At 44.4% G+C, this 15,173-nt stretch overlaps 1 protein-coding gene across 3 annotated transcripts in view; it reads right to left on the reverse strand.

The window, feature by feature from the left end:
* Positions 1-12,464, reverse strand: part of LOC148674436 (uncharacterized) — a 95,159-nt gene extending 82,695 nt beyond the window's left edge. For all 3 annotated transcript variants that reach the window (XR_015935306.1, XM_088624535.1, XM_088624536.1), the window contains exons 1-9: positions 12,343-12,464; positions 11,449-11,495; positions 9,398-10,359; positions 8,619-8,658; positions 4,795-8,522; positions 4,301-4,356; positions 3,703-3,825; positions 2,981-3,163; positions 2,081-2,183 (exon numbers count right to left, since the gene is read on the reverse strand). Coding sequence is in view for 2 of the 3 variants with exons in the window: in XM_088624535.1 (XP_088480661.1) it covers positions 2,081-2,183; positions 2,981-3,163; positions 3,703-3,825; positions 4,301-4,356; positions 4,795-8,522; positions 8,619-8,658; positions 9,398-10,359; positions 11,449-11,495; positions 12,343-12,380 (5,280 nt within the window). In the remaining variant the exon portion in view is untranslated. The remainder of the gene's footprint in view (positions 1-2,080; positions 2,184-2,980; positions 3,164-3,702; positions 3,826-4,300; positions 4,357-4,794; positions 8,523-8,618; positions 8,659-9,397; positions 10,360-11,448; positions 11,496-12,342) is intronic.
* Positions 12,465-15,173: the final 2,709 nt, after the last annotated feature.

A 15,173-nucleotide genomic window follows, 5' to 3' on the forward strand; every position in this document is an offset into this window, starting at 1 on the left:
CAGTAAATCAGAGTGAAAGAATGGGTCAGCACAGTAAATCAGAGTAAAAGTATTGTACAGCTCAGTAAAGCAGAGTAAAATTACAGTACAGCACAGTAAATCAGAGTGAAAGTACAGTACAACACATTGAAAAAATGCCACATTAGCTGTAAACTAGTAAAGGCAAGTTAGAAAAATGCACATCACTGGGAACTTACAGCATGGTAAAAGAGGGGGACAGCCACTTTGCTCATGTGTAAGTGCCCATTGGAGAGAAGGTTAAGAACAACGACAACATGAAACAGGTCAGTTAAATACAACAATAAAACCCTCATGAGGAATATGGGAAATGGAGTGCAGTGCAAGTAAATACCATTAAAGGAAAGGGTTTATCGCAGTGCAATCACAGTAGCGCACAGCACATTTAATTCAGGCCTGCTAAAGCAATTAACAAAGCCAGCTCATGAGCAGAAGGCACGAGTGAGAACTGAAGTATCAAGGCAGCCACAAAACCATACACATTTCAACTACATCTCTCACAAATAACCTGTGAATATCTTAGACATTTAAACTTGGAAGATGTTCTTTCCAAGCATTACATTATATTGACCAGATAGGGACCATTCAAAGTCAGATTTAAAGGCATTCTGGACCATCTAAACAGCCCTGGGCTTTACAGTGTTTCAATTACCAGCACAATAAAAACCAATTCATTAACAGCTTTGTTCTGAGAGCTGTGGCAGGGGAGGAGCTGTGGCATAAAAGCTCTTCTGGTTAAAACACAATCCTCCCTTCATCCTCAGGTTCCTTAATCATACCCAGAAAAACCTGCATGCTTTGTGTGTGTATATCCTTGTGTTTGACTGTGTGCATTGCTATATTTAATGCACTACTCTTACTTCAGGCTGTAGTGAAACAGAAGAGTCTGCAGATAATTTAAAAAATAAAAACATATACATTGGATATTCTCTTTTTTAAAACAGGAAACAATTAGTCATAGCTGGCATGTTATTCTGTTTATCAATAGGGCCTGTTTCAGCAGTAAATGAAGATGGGTATCACATTATGGGGTTTATATTACAGCTTCCTGCTGATCTGGCTCATCCAGATGAGCTGCTAACTAACCACTGAGCCCAGCTGCCCCCGCACAGCTGTTCTGCGCCTTTCTAGACGCACCAATAGCGACACACAGTGGACAGTAAGCAGTACTGCATCTGATGCAACAGGGGGCACTGTACTAGTGCAGCAGGCTAGAGAGTATCCAATAAATCCAAGGCAGTAGCCAATAGTATTGCTTTTGATAAATTAAGGGTAATGTGAATAGTTTTTCAGATTAATATTTTTATTTAAAACTGTTGGAAGGAGGATGAGCACCTGAAAAACTACTCATTTAAATGTATTGCTTTATCATTCAGTTCCCAGTCAGGACCTGGTGCAAGCTGCTTAACTAGCACTTACTGCTTTCAGGATTTATGGATTGGTTTCTTCCAGCTTTGAACAGTGTGATGGTGTAATTTTTGCCATTATCCCTGGTACGATTACTCCAGCTGTGGATCATTGATTAACTGAAGTCCTCAAGTTCAAAGTCAAGACTTTCCCTGGGCTACTCAAGGACATTCACTCTCTTGTTCTTAAGCAGCCTCAAGCAACACAGAAAAACCCCAACTACAGAATTAGCAACAAATTACAAATCAGAAATACCCTTAATGCATTTAAGCATTTAAATACCTTTAATGAGTAAACAGTTTCTGGCACGAAAATAAGTTGGTTATGTTTTAGGAAATACCTATGGAATATAAATTTGTCTCAAGCTAGAAGTTTCCCACCACAAGTATATAGCGGAGATCTCCAGTCCTGGTCCCAGAGGACCAATGTTTCTCCTTTTTTTATTCCACCTTCAGTTCTTGGACCTGAATCTGCTCATTTTTGGCTAAACATAAAATGCTGACACCTCTAGAAATTGCATTCTATGTCTTTCAAACAAAAACATGGAAAGAAACTTGAAACTTGAAATATTTCTGTTTAATTAAAATGAGTTTAATCAATCCCTTGCAAATGGGTCACATTGTGATGCAGTGATTGATTGATGAGAATACTGTACCTTGAAGACCCAGCGAGCAAGAGCAGGGGAGCAGGGCACAGTGCGACACAACTGCCTTAGGAGGCCAGACTGAGCCATCTGGAGCTGCTGGGCGGGACTGGAGCTAGCAAGGAGAAAAACAGCATACCTCTACCAATAACAATGATACAGCTCTACATCTGCACACATACCCCATCACACAATTCTACACCTGCACCTTTACCCAGTGATACAGCTCTACATCTGCACACATAGCCAATCACACAATTCTACATGAACACCAATACCAATCACACAATTATACATCTCCATCTTTACCCAACAACACAACTCCACATCTCCACCTATACAAATAACACAACTCCATATCTCTAAACCAATAAAAAAACTACTCCACACCTGCGCCTTTACCCAATACCACAACTCAACATCTGTACCTATACACAATACCATAACTTTACATCTGTACCTATACACAATAACACAACTCTACATCTGTACATACACAATACCACAACTTTACATCTGCATCAATACGCATTAACATAGCTCTAATCTGTATCAATATGCAATAACACAGCAGTACATCTGCATCAATACCCAAAACCACACCTACACAGTACCACAATTACTTAACTGTATGAGAAGTATACAATATATTATATACAGTATACACACAGACCTCCTATATTAAAATAATTACTTTTCCCAAACATGTTGGAACTGTCCTGCTTTCCCTCAGAACTACCATGCTGGTGGTATAGAAACTGGCCTTCAGCATGACTATCTGCACCAGAGTCTGCATGATAGATAAGGACAACAATAATATAGGTCCCATGCTCTCTTAGGCTGAGGCTGCTCTATTTCATGTGAGAGGGCTGTGAGTACTGCTCCCGAGGTGATATTTCAGAGGTGGCTCACCTGAAAAACAGCTTCTCCAGGGCCCCACTCTGCTGATCCCTTGGAGTTTGGGGATGTAGTAACAGAGGTAACTGGCTGAAGATGTTGCGGGTGGGCAGGGGAGTAAAGACCGATTCCCCCGGGGGTAGAGGTGGCAGGGTGGACTCAGTCTTTCTGCAAGGGCTGAAAAAGTCTGTGGAGACTCTGGGAAACAACAGAAAAGCTGTTTGAGACACTTTGGGAAATTAATTGAGATCCAGAGAGAAAAGGGGTGCAAAGGGGGGGTGGGAAAGTAAAGAGACAGAACCAAACAGAGAAAGGGGTGAATACAGGAGAAGAAAGAGCGAGCATGAGATCAGTGTTGAAGGAGGCAGCGGAAAAGGAAAGAACAAGTGGAAAGGCCATCAGGAGAATCTAGGAAAGTGGCGGAGAGAGGGATACAAAGTTACAGTGATGGGAAGAGAGACGAGAAAGGAGAGAATGACAGAGATTAAGAAAAAGAGGGGAGAGAGGGGGTAGAACTGAAGAAGAGATAGAGAAGAAGAAGGAGAGGGAAATAGAGCACTGAGACAAAGGGAGCAGATAAGCAGAGACAAGAATAAAAACTTTCAGTTGTTATAGGAATGCCATCTCTCCTGAGTCCATACCTTGCAAAACACAATGCATACAAAATACTAAATCCTAGTAAAAAAATTCAACTGTCAGAAAAACGGGTTTAAGATTTTTGGGAGTTTTTGTCTTACCCTGTGTAGTCATGGTCCCCCTGGCTCCCCTCTCTCTCCTGCTCCTGGGTGACCTCCTGTAGCTCCAGGATCAGCCTCTGCAGCTTCCTCTCCTCTTCCAATACTTGTGGTTTGGGCAGTGAACTGCAGGCACACACTGAGGCCTAACACAGCTATTCACATTGAGCAGTATCTCAGCTCCACACATCAACGAACACGCCATTAAGGCCGATAGTCTGGGCAATGAACAACACACTCATACTAAGCACAAGGGTAACGCACATAATCAAGGTTTGCAGTTTTTGGGCAACATGTGTACTCTTGATGACAAACTCAGCTATACACTAACACTCAAATGTGTTAATTTTATGAATAAAATAGCTAACTCTTTCACACTGAAATATTTAGAAACTGCTGGGGGTTGTACTATTCAATGGTTCTGTACTGTCAGAGTGCCATTCAGCACGCACATCACAGCCCAATCCCAGCCCTCATGCCACTGTAGAGTCATGGAAGCAAACTAAGAAATTACTGTTAACAAAGCACGCCAACTTAGACAGAAGCGAGACCTGTCCCTCTTACTACAGCAGCTGCCCACACTATGAATGTCTTAACTTACCCTTTAGCCTTTTCTTTTAGAAGGAATTGCAGATTGTTGAAGTAGTGACTTGCTACCTAAAAAATGTTAGAATAGTTGGTTATCCAATATTCAGGCTGGGGAATTCCTTTTTAAAAAAGTACTCTCAGTATGGGTCTATGATTTAAGCATGTAATCAGTAGAAATAATGGTGCAATTAATTTAATGTATAGCAGCGATTCTGTGAGAGCCTACCAATTTACTGACTTCCACACAGATCTGCTGTCTGAAAGTGCTCATTTAACACACCTTACTGAACTGAACGAGGGGCAAACCATGTCCCTGTTCTTCTGCATTATACTGTACGTGGGTCCTAGAAACATACATGCCAGGAACAGCATTCACTTAAGGTGAATTAGGGATGAAATGCGGTTGGGAGAAGGTATGAAGGTAGGCTTAGAAATGTGCTCACATATAAGCTCTTTGGCAAAACTTATTTTGACATTGCAGAAAAGCCCCTGTTGAATTCCCCTTACCACTGCCTTCTCTTGTGTCGGGGTGCCACCTGCAACTCCCTGCGTTTGAGGGCAGCCAGGGGTCGAGGGGTGATGTAGGAGAGAGGCCACGTAATGCTGTCTGTCTGTCCCATAATGCAGTCCCTCACAGGCAGTCTGACAGAAACCTTTACGTGTGCCCACCACTCCAGCCATGGCGTGCAGCACTGCGTGGAGCAGCTCAGGGCTGCGCTGCCCAACTCCACCACTCTGGGGCTGTTTCTGAGGTGAGCCTGGCTGGCCACTGCCAAGAGGAGCAGGCGTCTCAACATCTGGTGAAAGGGTGTGTTTCCTGGGATTCTCACAGATAGAGGGAGCTCCAGCTGAGTCTGAGGAATCTGCTGTTCCAGTCTGGGAGAATCCCAGAGGCCCGGGACACTGCTGTCCTGACTTATCCTGCTGTCTAGGAGACATTTTGAATGGAGAATCCTCACACTCAACAGCCTTCACAGTTACTTCTATATCCAGATTGCTCCTGTTTGCTGTATCTTTGTTTGAAGTGCTTTTCCTTTGGGCAACATTCCCATTCAGATTGGCCGTAACTAACGCTTTGCCAGCTGCAGCCTTGTGCATTACAGGACTGTCACCAGGTAGCCCTGGGAGGCAGGGAGAATTATTGTCACAGACTGGCTTGTTCCTCAGTGCTTTTCGCCTTGTTACAGTGATGCTACCTGCTGCTGTGTTTTTCCCAGCCACTGAAGTCTTGCTGGCTGACACATCTGTTGAGACCAGAGGACTTTGTTGCACCGGGGTATCTGGAGAGCTGCTCACTGACAGTGCCCCAGGAGAGAACAATGGAGGATGAATAGGCAATAGAGTATTTGGGACTGGAATATTAGTACCAGTTAATGATACTGCACTAATAGCAGTTAATGATGCTGTCTTGGCTGGACTGTTCTTAGAGGCTTGTGTATTGATCTCTTCAGACCTATTGACCAGTGAAGCCTGAGATGCAGTAATATATCTGTTGGTTGCAGCAGATGTTTCATTTATCTTCATGGACACAGATCCAATGCCCTCAGATGCCACAGTGCCGCTCATTTCACTGACATTTGTATCTATCAGGGATCCTGGGACAGGATGTGGCCTAATCCTTCGAGATAAGTTTTTATTGACGGCAGAACTCTCAGTGACTACACTTTTATTAAGATGTAATGTTCTGGCAGCTGCAGCTCTTAGCTTTTTGTCTGGGACAGACTTCCTGATTGGAGAGTTTCTCTTACACAGAGAGTTGCTACATCTATTCAGAGCATCTCTAGTGTGTAATGTGTCTAATGTTTTGTAGAGTGAAGAATGCAAATCTGACCATCTTAAGATCAAGCTGGGGCTGCAAGAACTCGGCAGAAAGCAGGGGGTCTCGCTTTGTGGAGTGCTCTTCGTCTGTGGGATATTACTCTGTGATAAGGGGCTGCCGAATGGAGAATTTCCAGTGGCTTGAAGGTTCTTTACAGCAGGCAATTTCTCAGTAGCTGGAGAATTTTTAATGGCTGGAGAATTTGTAATGGTTGGAAAATCCTTAATAGCTGGTGAGTTCACATTAGTTGGAGCATTTCTAGTAACTTGGATATTTTTAGTGGTTAAAGAAACCTTAGTGAATGGAAATACCATAGTGGTTGGAGAAAGCTTATTGGCTGGAGAATTCCTACTGAGTGAAGTGTTCTTGAGGTCTGTGTAGTTCTTAGTTCGTGATGCATTCTTAGTATCTAGAGAATTTTTAGTGCTTTTAGTATTCTTAGTGTCTGGAGAAATTTTAGAGGCTGGAGATGTTTTAATGGCTGTAGTATTCATAGTGATGGGATAAGGTTTAGAGGCTATAAAATCTGTAGTGACTGTAGTATTCTTAGTGTCTGAAGATATTTTAGAGTCTGGATATTTTTTATTGACTGTAGTATTCTTTGTGGCTGGAGAACTTTTAGAAGCTGGAGAAATTTTAGAGACTGTAAAATTCGTAGTGACTGCAGTATTCGTTGTAACCAGAGAAATTTTAATGGTCGGAGAAGTTTTAGTGGCTGTAGTATTCTTAGGGACAGGAGAAATTTTAGAAGCTAGAGAATTTTTAATGACTGTAGTATTCTTAGTGCCTGGAGAAATTTTAGAGGCTGGAGAACTTTTAGTGGTTGTAGTATTCTTAGTGCCTGGAGAAATTTTAGAGGCTGGAGAATTTTTAATGACTGTAGTATTCTTTGTAACCAGAGAAATTTTAATGGTTGGAGAAGTTTTAGTGACTGTAGTAGTCTTAGTGACAGGAGAAATTTTAGAGTCTGGAGAAGTTTTAGTGGCAGTAACATTCTTAGTGACAGGAGAAATTTTAGAGTCTGGAGAAGTTTTAGTGGCAGTAACATTCTTAGTGACAGGAGACATTTTAGAGGCTGGAGAATTTTTAAGGACTGTAGTATTCTTTGTAACCAGAGAAATTTTAATGGTCGGAGAAGTTTTAGTGGCTGTAGTATTCTTAGTGACAGGAGAAATTTTAGAGGCTGGAGAAGTTTTAGTGGCTGTAACATTCTTAGTGACAGGAGAAATTTTAGAGGCTGGAGAAGTTTTAATGACTCTAGTATTCGTAGTTTCTGGAGAAAATTTAGAGGCTTTTGAATTTTTAGCAGCTGTAGTATTCTTAGTGACAGGAGACATTTTAGAGGCTGGAGAAATTTTAGTGGCTGTAGAATTCTTAGTGACAGGAGACATTTTAGAGGCTGGAGAATTTTTAGTGGCTGTAGAATTCTTAGTGTCTGTTGAAAATTTAGATGCTGGAGATTTTTTAGTGGCTGTAGTATTCTTAGTGTCTGTTGAAATTTTAGAGGCCGGAGATTTTTCAGTGGCTGTAGTATTCTTAGTGTCTGGAGACATTTTTGAGGCTGGAGAATTTTTTGTAGCTATAATGTTCTTTGTGACCAGAGACATTTTAGAGGCTGAAGAAGCTTTAGTGACTGTAATATTCTTAGTGACTGTTGAAATTTCAGAAGAGACAGAATTTGTAGTGACGGTAGTGTTTTTAGTGGTTGGAGTATTCTTAATATCTGGAGTAAACCTAGTGGTTAGAGTATTCTTAGCAACTGACATATTCTTAGTCACTGGAGAATTCATACTGACTGGAGAAAGTTCAGAAGCAGTTTTAGTGATTAAAATAATCTTAGTAGCTGGAGTAATCTTTGTGCCCGATGATGTCTTAGTGTTTGGAGAGTGCTTTGTGACTTGCAGCTTCTCAGTGTCTCGGGTATTGGCAGTGGTTGGAGGGCTCCTAGCGCCTTGAGTTCTCTTACTTACAGTAGCGTTCTTAGCGGATGGCGATTTCTTCCTAGTTTGGGTGTTCTGTGCATCTGCAGTTGGGTCAGTGGGTGAAGTTCTAGTTTTAGCTGACTTGCTGAGAGGCGATTTTGGAGCTGCTGGGTCTGCGTGGATGGACGCGTGCTCAGTGGTGGGGCTGCCATCAGACAGGGAGTCTTCACTACTGCTGACTAGCCGGCGGGACCAGGATCTCCGGGCTGCCTTGGCGCTTCTGGACTGAGCCGGACCTGCAGACTGTGGGCGGACCCTCTTTCGCTTCCCGCCTGTGCTAGTATCCAGCAAAATTCCCTTTCTCACTATACCGGTCCCATCTCGGATTGGGAGCCCACAGGGTAGGGGCACAGGACAGGAAGAGGACGTGGAAGAAGGATACGCTGTTTGGACTGCCATTGACAGCTTTTGCTGTGGTGTGCCAGGGAGGGACCCTATAAAGGATAGAGAACAACATTGATAAGAACAAAGATAAGAACACAACAGTTAATAAATAACCACATAAAATAATCAGAGTAATTAAACATCACCTGCATTAGAAGAGCGGGCACCTGTGGGTGGCTTAGACTCCTGGAAAAAGAGAGAAAAACAGCTCTAGCATTAAGTTAACTAACACAAAGCAGACAGACACACTATCAAGGTTAGGACAGCCTCTGTGAATCAGTCAGTAAAAACTGGATATTCAATGATTCTATGGAAATTGAAGGAATAAATGAAGGAATAAATATGGAACTGAAAATAAATGGAAATCTGCATTTATACTAGACAGTATTGCAATAGTATTGCATTTAAACAAGAAACATATTGCGTTTATACAAGATAGCTGCATTAAAACGCGATAGTTAATTTGTGAACAATATTGCTTACTATATTGATATCTTGTCTTATATATTGTCCCATGCAAGAGTAGCAACATTTTAACAACAAAAGAATATCATCACACTCTTCTTTCTGCAAAAACTTCATCTGTAGATTATTAATATAGTAAGTAATGTTGTCTTACTGTCAAGTCATTGTAAATGTATTCTGTTCAATGTTTAAAGATTGGGCAAAAACCTATGTTTCTGCAGTTTCTTGTTTAAATGCAATACTGTCTCATTTAAACGCAAGAAATGTTTTTTACTCCGTGGCGCTAATAAGATTCCGTATGATTATAAAAGATCAACAGTCAGAATTTTCAACAGGTATTTCCCATTTGCAGTTTTCAAAGCATCGAAAGAGAGAAACTGAGCCACAGACAGTTATCGGGCAGTCATCGACAGGCAGGCAGGAAGACCAACAGGAGACACACATGTCCAGAGACACAGACCTGCGAGCACAGCTGTTGAAGGAGCCGCCGGGCCTCCCTCAGCTTCTTCTCTCTGCGCAGGGTTCGGTACCACTCCAGATTGTCCAGGTATCGCCGCGTCCGGTATCCAGGGATGGGCCGACGTCGCTTGTGACCCAGAGAGCGGCGGAAGGAAGTGGGTGCCCCATCGGAAGGGGGTGACCCTGATGAGGAAGAGGAAGGGGATGGGGACTCGGAGCTGGGGCTACATAGCTGGAGAGTCCTGACAGAGCGAGATGGGCTGTACCCCAACCCCCCTTCTTCCTTGGTGTTCTTGTCAAGGAGCCTCTGCAGGGCTGGAGGTCTGCAGGCCTGGGGAGGACGGTGGCAGGGGGCAGCTCTGGCTCCAGCCGGAGGGGAGGAATGATGGAGAATGGTGGGTGGAGGAGGGGGAGATGGGATAGGGGTGCACCTGGCATGCTTGGTTCTACCAGACGCAACCTGCTTGACCGTGGAGCTCGGGGCGTGAGGCTGTCTGGGCGTCTGTGTCTGGGCACGGGCTGCAGTCTGGAGAGTGCGGGCAGGGGAGGGCGAGCTGAGTTTCAGGGACATGGCTGGCCTCTCTCTTGCGGGCACGGGCAGCTCGGGCACCGGCACGCAGCACCACGTGGCTTCGGGGACAGCAAAGGTGACCCTCTTGGAGACAGGGGGCAGCATATGAGCCGTGTGTCTGCTTGCTGCTCTCCTGCCCAGGCCCCTGAGACGCAGACAGTCCCTGTCAGGCAGGGGTGCAGTGTACTTGACAAGCGGCCACCTGTACATGGCCCCCTTCCAGTGTGGGGCGACCGGCAGGCATGGTTTCCTCCTCACGGGGAGCGCCAGCAGCTGAGAATGACCGCCTGGTTTCTTCAGGCAGCTTTGCCGCGGGCTGGGGAAAGCAGTGCCTGGGTTTTTCTGTGCTGAACTGTGGGGATCCCCAGCTGTGGCGCTCTTGGATGTCCCCACTACATAAAAAATGTAAAAAGAACAGAAGACCTTCTAAATTCATTCCATTACAGATATTTAATGGAATGAAATGGAATTGCCATAATGGAATTGCCAGAAGCTACATCACCCTGCAACACACAACTGGCCCCCCACTGAAACTAAGCAGGTGTGAGCCTGGTCAGTACCTGGATGGGAGACCTCCTGGGAAAAACTAAGGTTGCTGCTGGAAGTGGTGTTAGTGGGTCCAGCAGGGGGTGCTCACCCTGCAGTCCATGTGGGTCCTAATGCCCCAGTATAGTGACGGGGACACTAAACTATAAACAGGTGCCATCCTTCGGATGAGACGTAAAACCGAGGTCCTGACTCTCTGTGGTCATTAAAAATCCCAGGGCGCTTCTCGAAAAGAGTAGGGGTGTAACCCCAGTGTCCTGGCCAAATTTCCCCATTGGCTTTTACCAATCATGGCCTCCTAATAATCCCCCTCTATGAATTGGCTTCATTACTCTGCTCTCCTCCCCACTGATAGCTGATGTGTGGTGAGCGTTCTGGCGCACTATGGCTGCCGTCGCATCATCCAGGTGGGGCTGCACACTGGTGGTGGTGGAGGGGAGTCCCCATTACCTGTAAATGCGCTTTGAGTGGAGTGTCCAGAAAAGCGCTATATAAGTGTAAGCAATTATTATTATTATTTGCTACAGCTGGGCCCTAACATGCATTAAAACAGTTAAAAACCTGTTTGTGGCAAATCCAGCAATGGAAGTCACATGTGAATAAAGTCTTATACATGCAATGCACTATATGATAATAATACAGTATATACTAGAATACTAGAGTGTACTCCAGCTATGTAAAGAGCTAGTGTAGAATAACACAGGATAGTATTTCCAGTATCACAAAGGGGCATTTGTTTATTAGAGATGAAAAGTAGCTACAGGCGATGACATTATTATGATAACTCCTAGTGGGCAAAATGGGAATTTCTATCAAAGGACTGCAGGGGCATGTCCAGTGTGCAGGGTGTGACTGGAGACACAGGCACTGCGGAGCCTGCAGTGTGTCTGAGAGGACCAGTAAGGCTGCAGTCCAGGCTGGCGATCCTGTCTCACCTGCAGAAGCCTCTCTCTTGGTCTCAGCTCCTCTTTCTGCAGCGTCTCTGAAACACAGCGGCAAACTTCACTGTACCCTTCCAAACTCCACTTAACGAAAAACAGATACATCCAAACATGGGGGAGGAGGGGGTGGTTAAAGTAAATATGTACAAGTACCCATAGAGTTCTGTTGTGGAGCTGGTGGTTATATTTATTTTTATTTAGGAAAAAGGGGGAAATCTGAAACACAGTAACTTCTGTTTAAATATGCAGCATCCAATCCAACCACCGATTTTCTAACCCCTTTATACAGTACAGGCAAGCAAGTTCATCACAGGGCACACACATTCACACCAGGGCCAATATTCCCAGAAGCCAATTAACTTACCAGCATGTCTTTGGAAGGAGGAAGGATTCAAAGCACCAGGTGGAAACACACGCAAACACAGGGAGAACATACAAACTCACACAGACAGCACCCCAGGTCTGGAATTGAACCTAGGGCCCCAGCACTGCCAGGCTGCAATTCTCTTCACTGCATGACCATGCCACCCCAAAACTGCAACAGGTAAGAACTATTGCAGTAACAGTTGTATAGTGAGTTCATAGCAAGTTAACGATTTTTTAAATAATAGCTATGTCGTCACGTTTTTTAAGTCTGAAGTGACAACCCCATTTTGAGTTTGAATTATTAGTTTCTGCATTCAGTGCGTATTCTGCCTTCTTTAAAGGATTGTTATTTATTTTTGAGCATGTAAGGGAAAAAAACGGCTGTAAGTGGTATTCTGTGAAACATCAAAAGAACAGCTTAATCTCACTTTATGATATTATCCGTTTTTATTACTTCACCTGCGGTTTAAATGGCAATAGTCAATTACATAATAAGAAAAACATCACAAGATGCGACCCTACCGTCTGGGTTCCTTGCGAGAGTGGTATTGGGGTTTCATGGTGCTTTAATCACTCGACGCGTCTGAACAGCCGCTTTTATCCAGCGGAGCGCCTCCGGCTCCGAAGAAGCTTCGAGTTTCAACCGACGGCGCTTTCGAAAACGGCGGCGTGGCTCGCGCGCCGGTAACTCCGGTGGAAAAGCAACCGGTGTTGTTGGATATGTGATACTGCCTCCGTTTGAGATGATCCGTACTGTACACCGGACACAAGATCGCTAGAAGCAGTACATACAGTGATGTGAAAAAGTGCCCCCTTCCTGATTTCTTATTTTTTTGCATGTCTGTCACACTGAAATGTTTCAGATCATCAAACAAATTGAAATATTAGACAAAGATACAGTAACACAAGTAAACACAAAATGCAGTTCTTAAATGAAGGTTTTTATTATTAAGGAGAAAAAAAATCCAACCCTACATGGCCCTGTGTGAAAAAGTGATTGCCCCCTAAACCTAATAACTGGTTGGGACACCCTTAACAACTGCAATCAAGCATTTGCGTTTGCGATAACTGTCTTTTACAGCGCTCTGGAGGAATTTTGTCCCACTCATCTTTGCATAATTGTTGTAATTCAGCCACATTGGAGGGTTTTCGAGCCTTAACCACTTTTTTAAGGTCATGCCACAACATCTCGATCGGATTCAGGTCAGGACTTTGACTAGGCCACTCCAAAGTCTTCATTTTGTTTTTCTTAAGCCAATCAGAGGTGGACTTGCTGGTGTGTTTTGGATCATTGTCCTGCTGCAGAACCCAAGTGTGCTTCATTGCAGGGATTTTTTTTTCCCTTAATAATAAAAACCTTCATTTAAAAACTGAATTTTGTGTTTACTTGTGTTATCTTTGTCTAATATTTCAATTTGTTTGATGATCTGAAACATTTCAAAGTGACAAACATGCAAAAAAATAACAATTCAGGAAGGGGGCAAACACTTTTTCACACCACTGTACGTACGCTACATTGTAGTGGGTCAAACAGTGGGGGTCATATTTAAAAGGCGTCTAACATCAAACTCAAAACCTAGAAATACTGTATCAATATTCATCTTTTAAAAGGAGAAGCAATACTGATAACTCTCAGTAAGGTTTTTTAATGATTACAGATATACTTTTTATAAACGTATTTCTTAGGGTTAATTTAGACTCCCCGAAGTGAGTGCAGGAATAATTAATGACAACAGCCTGCCTCTCTAACCACTTACTGAGTCTATCACAATATCGAGTAAAATCCCCAGCTCTACTCATGCTGGGACAGGCACTCAGTAGACTGGTCTTTGGGGCACCCCTGAAAAGGCAGCTGAAGGCCCTGAAAATAACGCCCAGCCTGGGAAGCACATGGACGTGGCTTGTCCATAACAGAGGCTGCTGGGAGTCTGGCGAGGTCTCGTCTACAGCAGAGGCTGCTGGGAATCGGGCGAGGTCTCATCTACAGGAGAGGTTGCTGGGAGTCGGGCGAGGTCTCGTTTACAGTCAATCAAGAGCTACAGGACCAAGGCACAGGCAGGATTATGACCTAAAGGTGAAGTGTGGAGGGGGTCTTTAAGAGCAAGTCTGGATCAAAGCAGATCAGGGTGCTGTTGCTCCAACCTCATCTCCAAGTGGACTGAGTGTTGAGGGGGTGAGTGAGACCATCTACTGCCTGTTCCTGCCCCCATGCTGCCTGGTTGAATTCACAGAGATAATAAACATTAAACTTTCAAGCTAAACTTTATTTTATATAGCACCTTTAAAAGTGCCATCTCAAAGAGCTTTACGGAGACATGAAAAATACACACTGAGAGGAGATAGCAGAATTAAAGTTACAATGGGGGTTTGGAATCCAGAAGGAAGGCAATAGGGCAGACACATAACAAGTTAAATAAAAACCCTTCTAAAAAAGAGGGTTTTCAATCTAGAGATCGTATAGCCCTCTGTCATGGGGGGAGCAGGTTAAGCACTCAAACTTCCAGTTTAAGGGCCAGGCACCACCACTCGCTATCTCAGCAGCCTCTGCTGTAGACGAGACCTCCCCAGACTCCCAGCAATCCCTGCTGTAGATGAGACCTCGTCAGACTCCCAGCAGCCTCTGCTATGGACAAGATCTCGCCAGACTCCCAGCAATCCCTGCTGTAGATGAGACCTCGTCAGACTCCCAGCAGCCTCTGCTATGGACAAGATCTCGCCAGACTCCCAGCAATCCCTGCTGTAGATTAGACCTCGTCAGACTCCCAGCAGCCTCTGCTATGGACAAGATCTCTCCAGACTCCCAGCAATCCCTGCTGTAGATGAGACCTCGTCAGACTCCCAGCAGCCTCTGCTATGGACAAGATCTCGCCAGACTCCCAGCAATCCCTGCTGTAGATGAGACCTCGTCAGACTCCCAGCAGCCTCTGCTATGGACAAGATCTCGCCAGACTCCCAGCAATCCCTGCTGTAGATTAGACCTCGCCAGACTCCCAGCAGCCTCTACTATGGACAAGATATCGCCAGACTCCCAGCAATCCCTGAGCCCCCCGGTCATGGACTGCAGAGATTATTTCCCTTTCTTTTTGCACCTCTCCCTGCTCATTCTCCCCTTCTTCCCCTTCTTCCCCCCTATAAAAAAGTGATGTTAATGAATGCTGCACTCTTCCTCCCTGTTATTGAGTTAAGATTAAGATGAAAGACAAAAGACCCCTGTGATTCTGCAATCTTCCCTGGCTGCTTCCTTCACCACGCGCTGACACACTGACAGGGAAAACAGGGGAGAGCGCTCAATTCCATATTTGGCGCCTGCAGACCAGAGGACCAGGAGTCACACCTCCAGCGTATAAAGGAGT

This window comes from Lepisosteus platostomus, chromosome 3 (genome assembly GCF_059453375.1).
Source record: "Lepisosteus platostomus isolate fLepPlt1 chromosome 3, fLepPlt1.hap1, whole genome shotgun sequence".
Classification (NCBI taxonomy): Eukaryota; Metazoa; Chordata; class Actinopteri; order Semionotiformes; family Lepisosteidae; genus Lepisosteus; species Lepisosteus platostomus.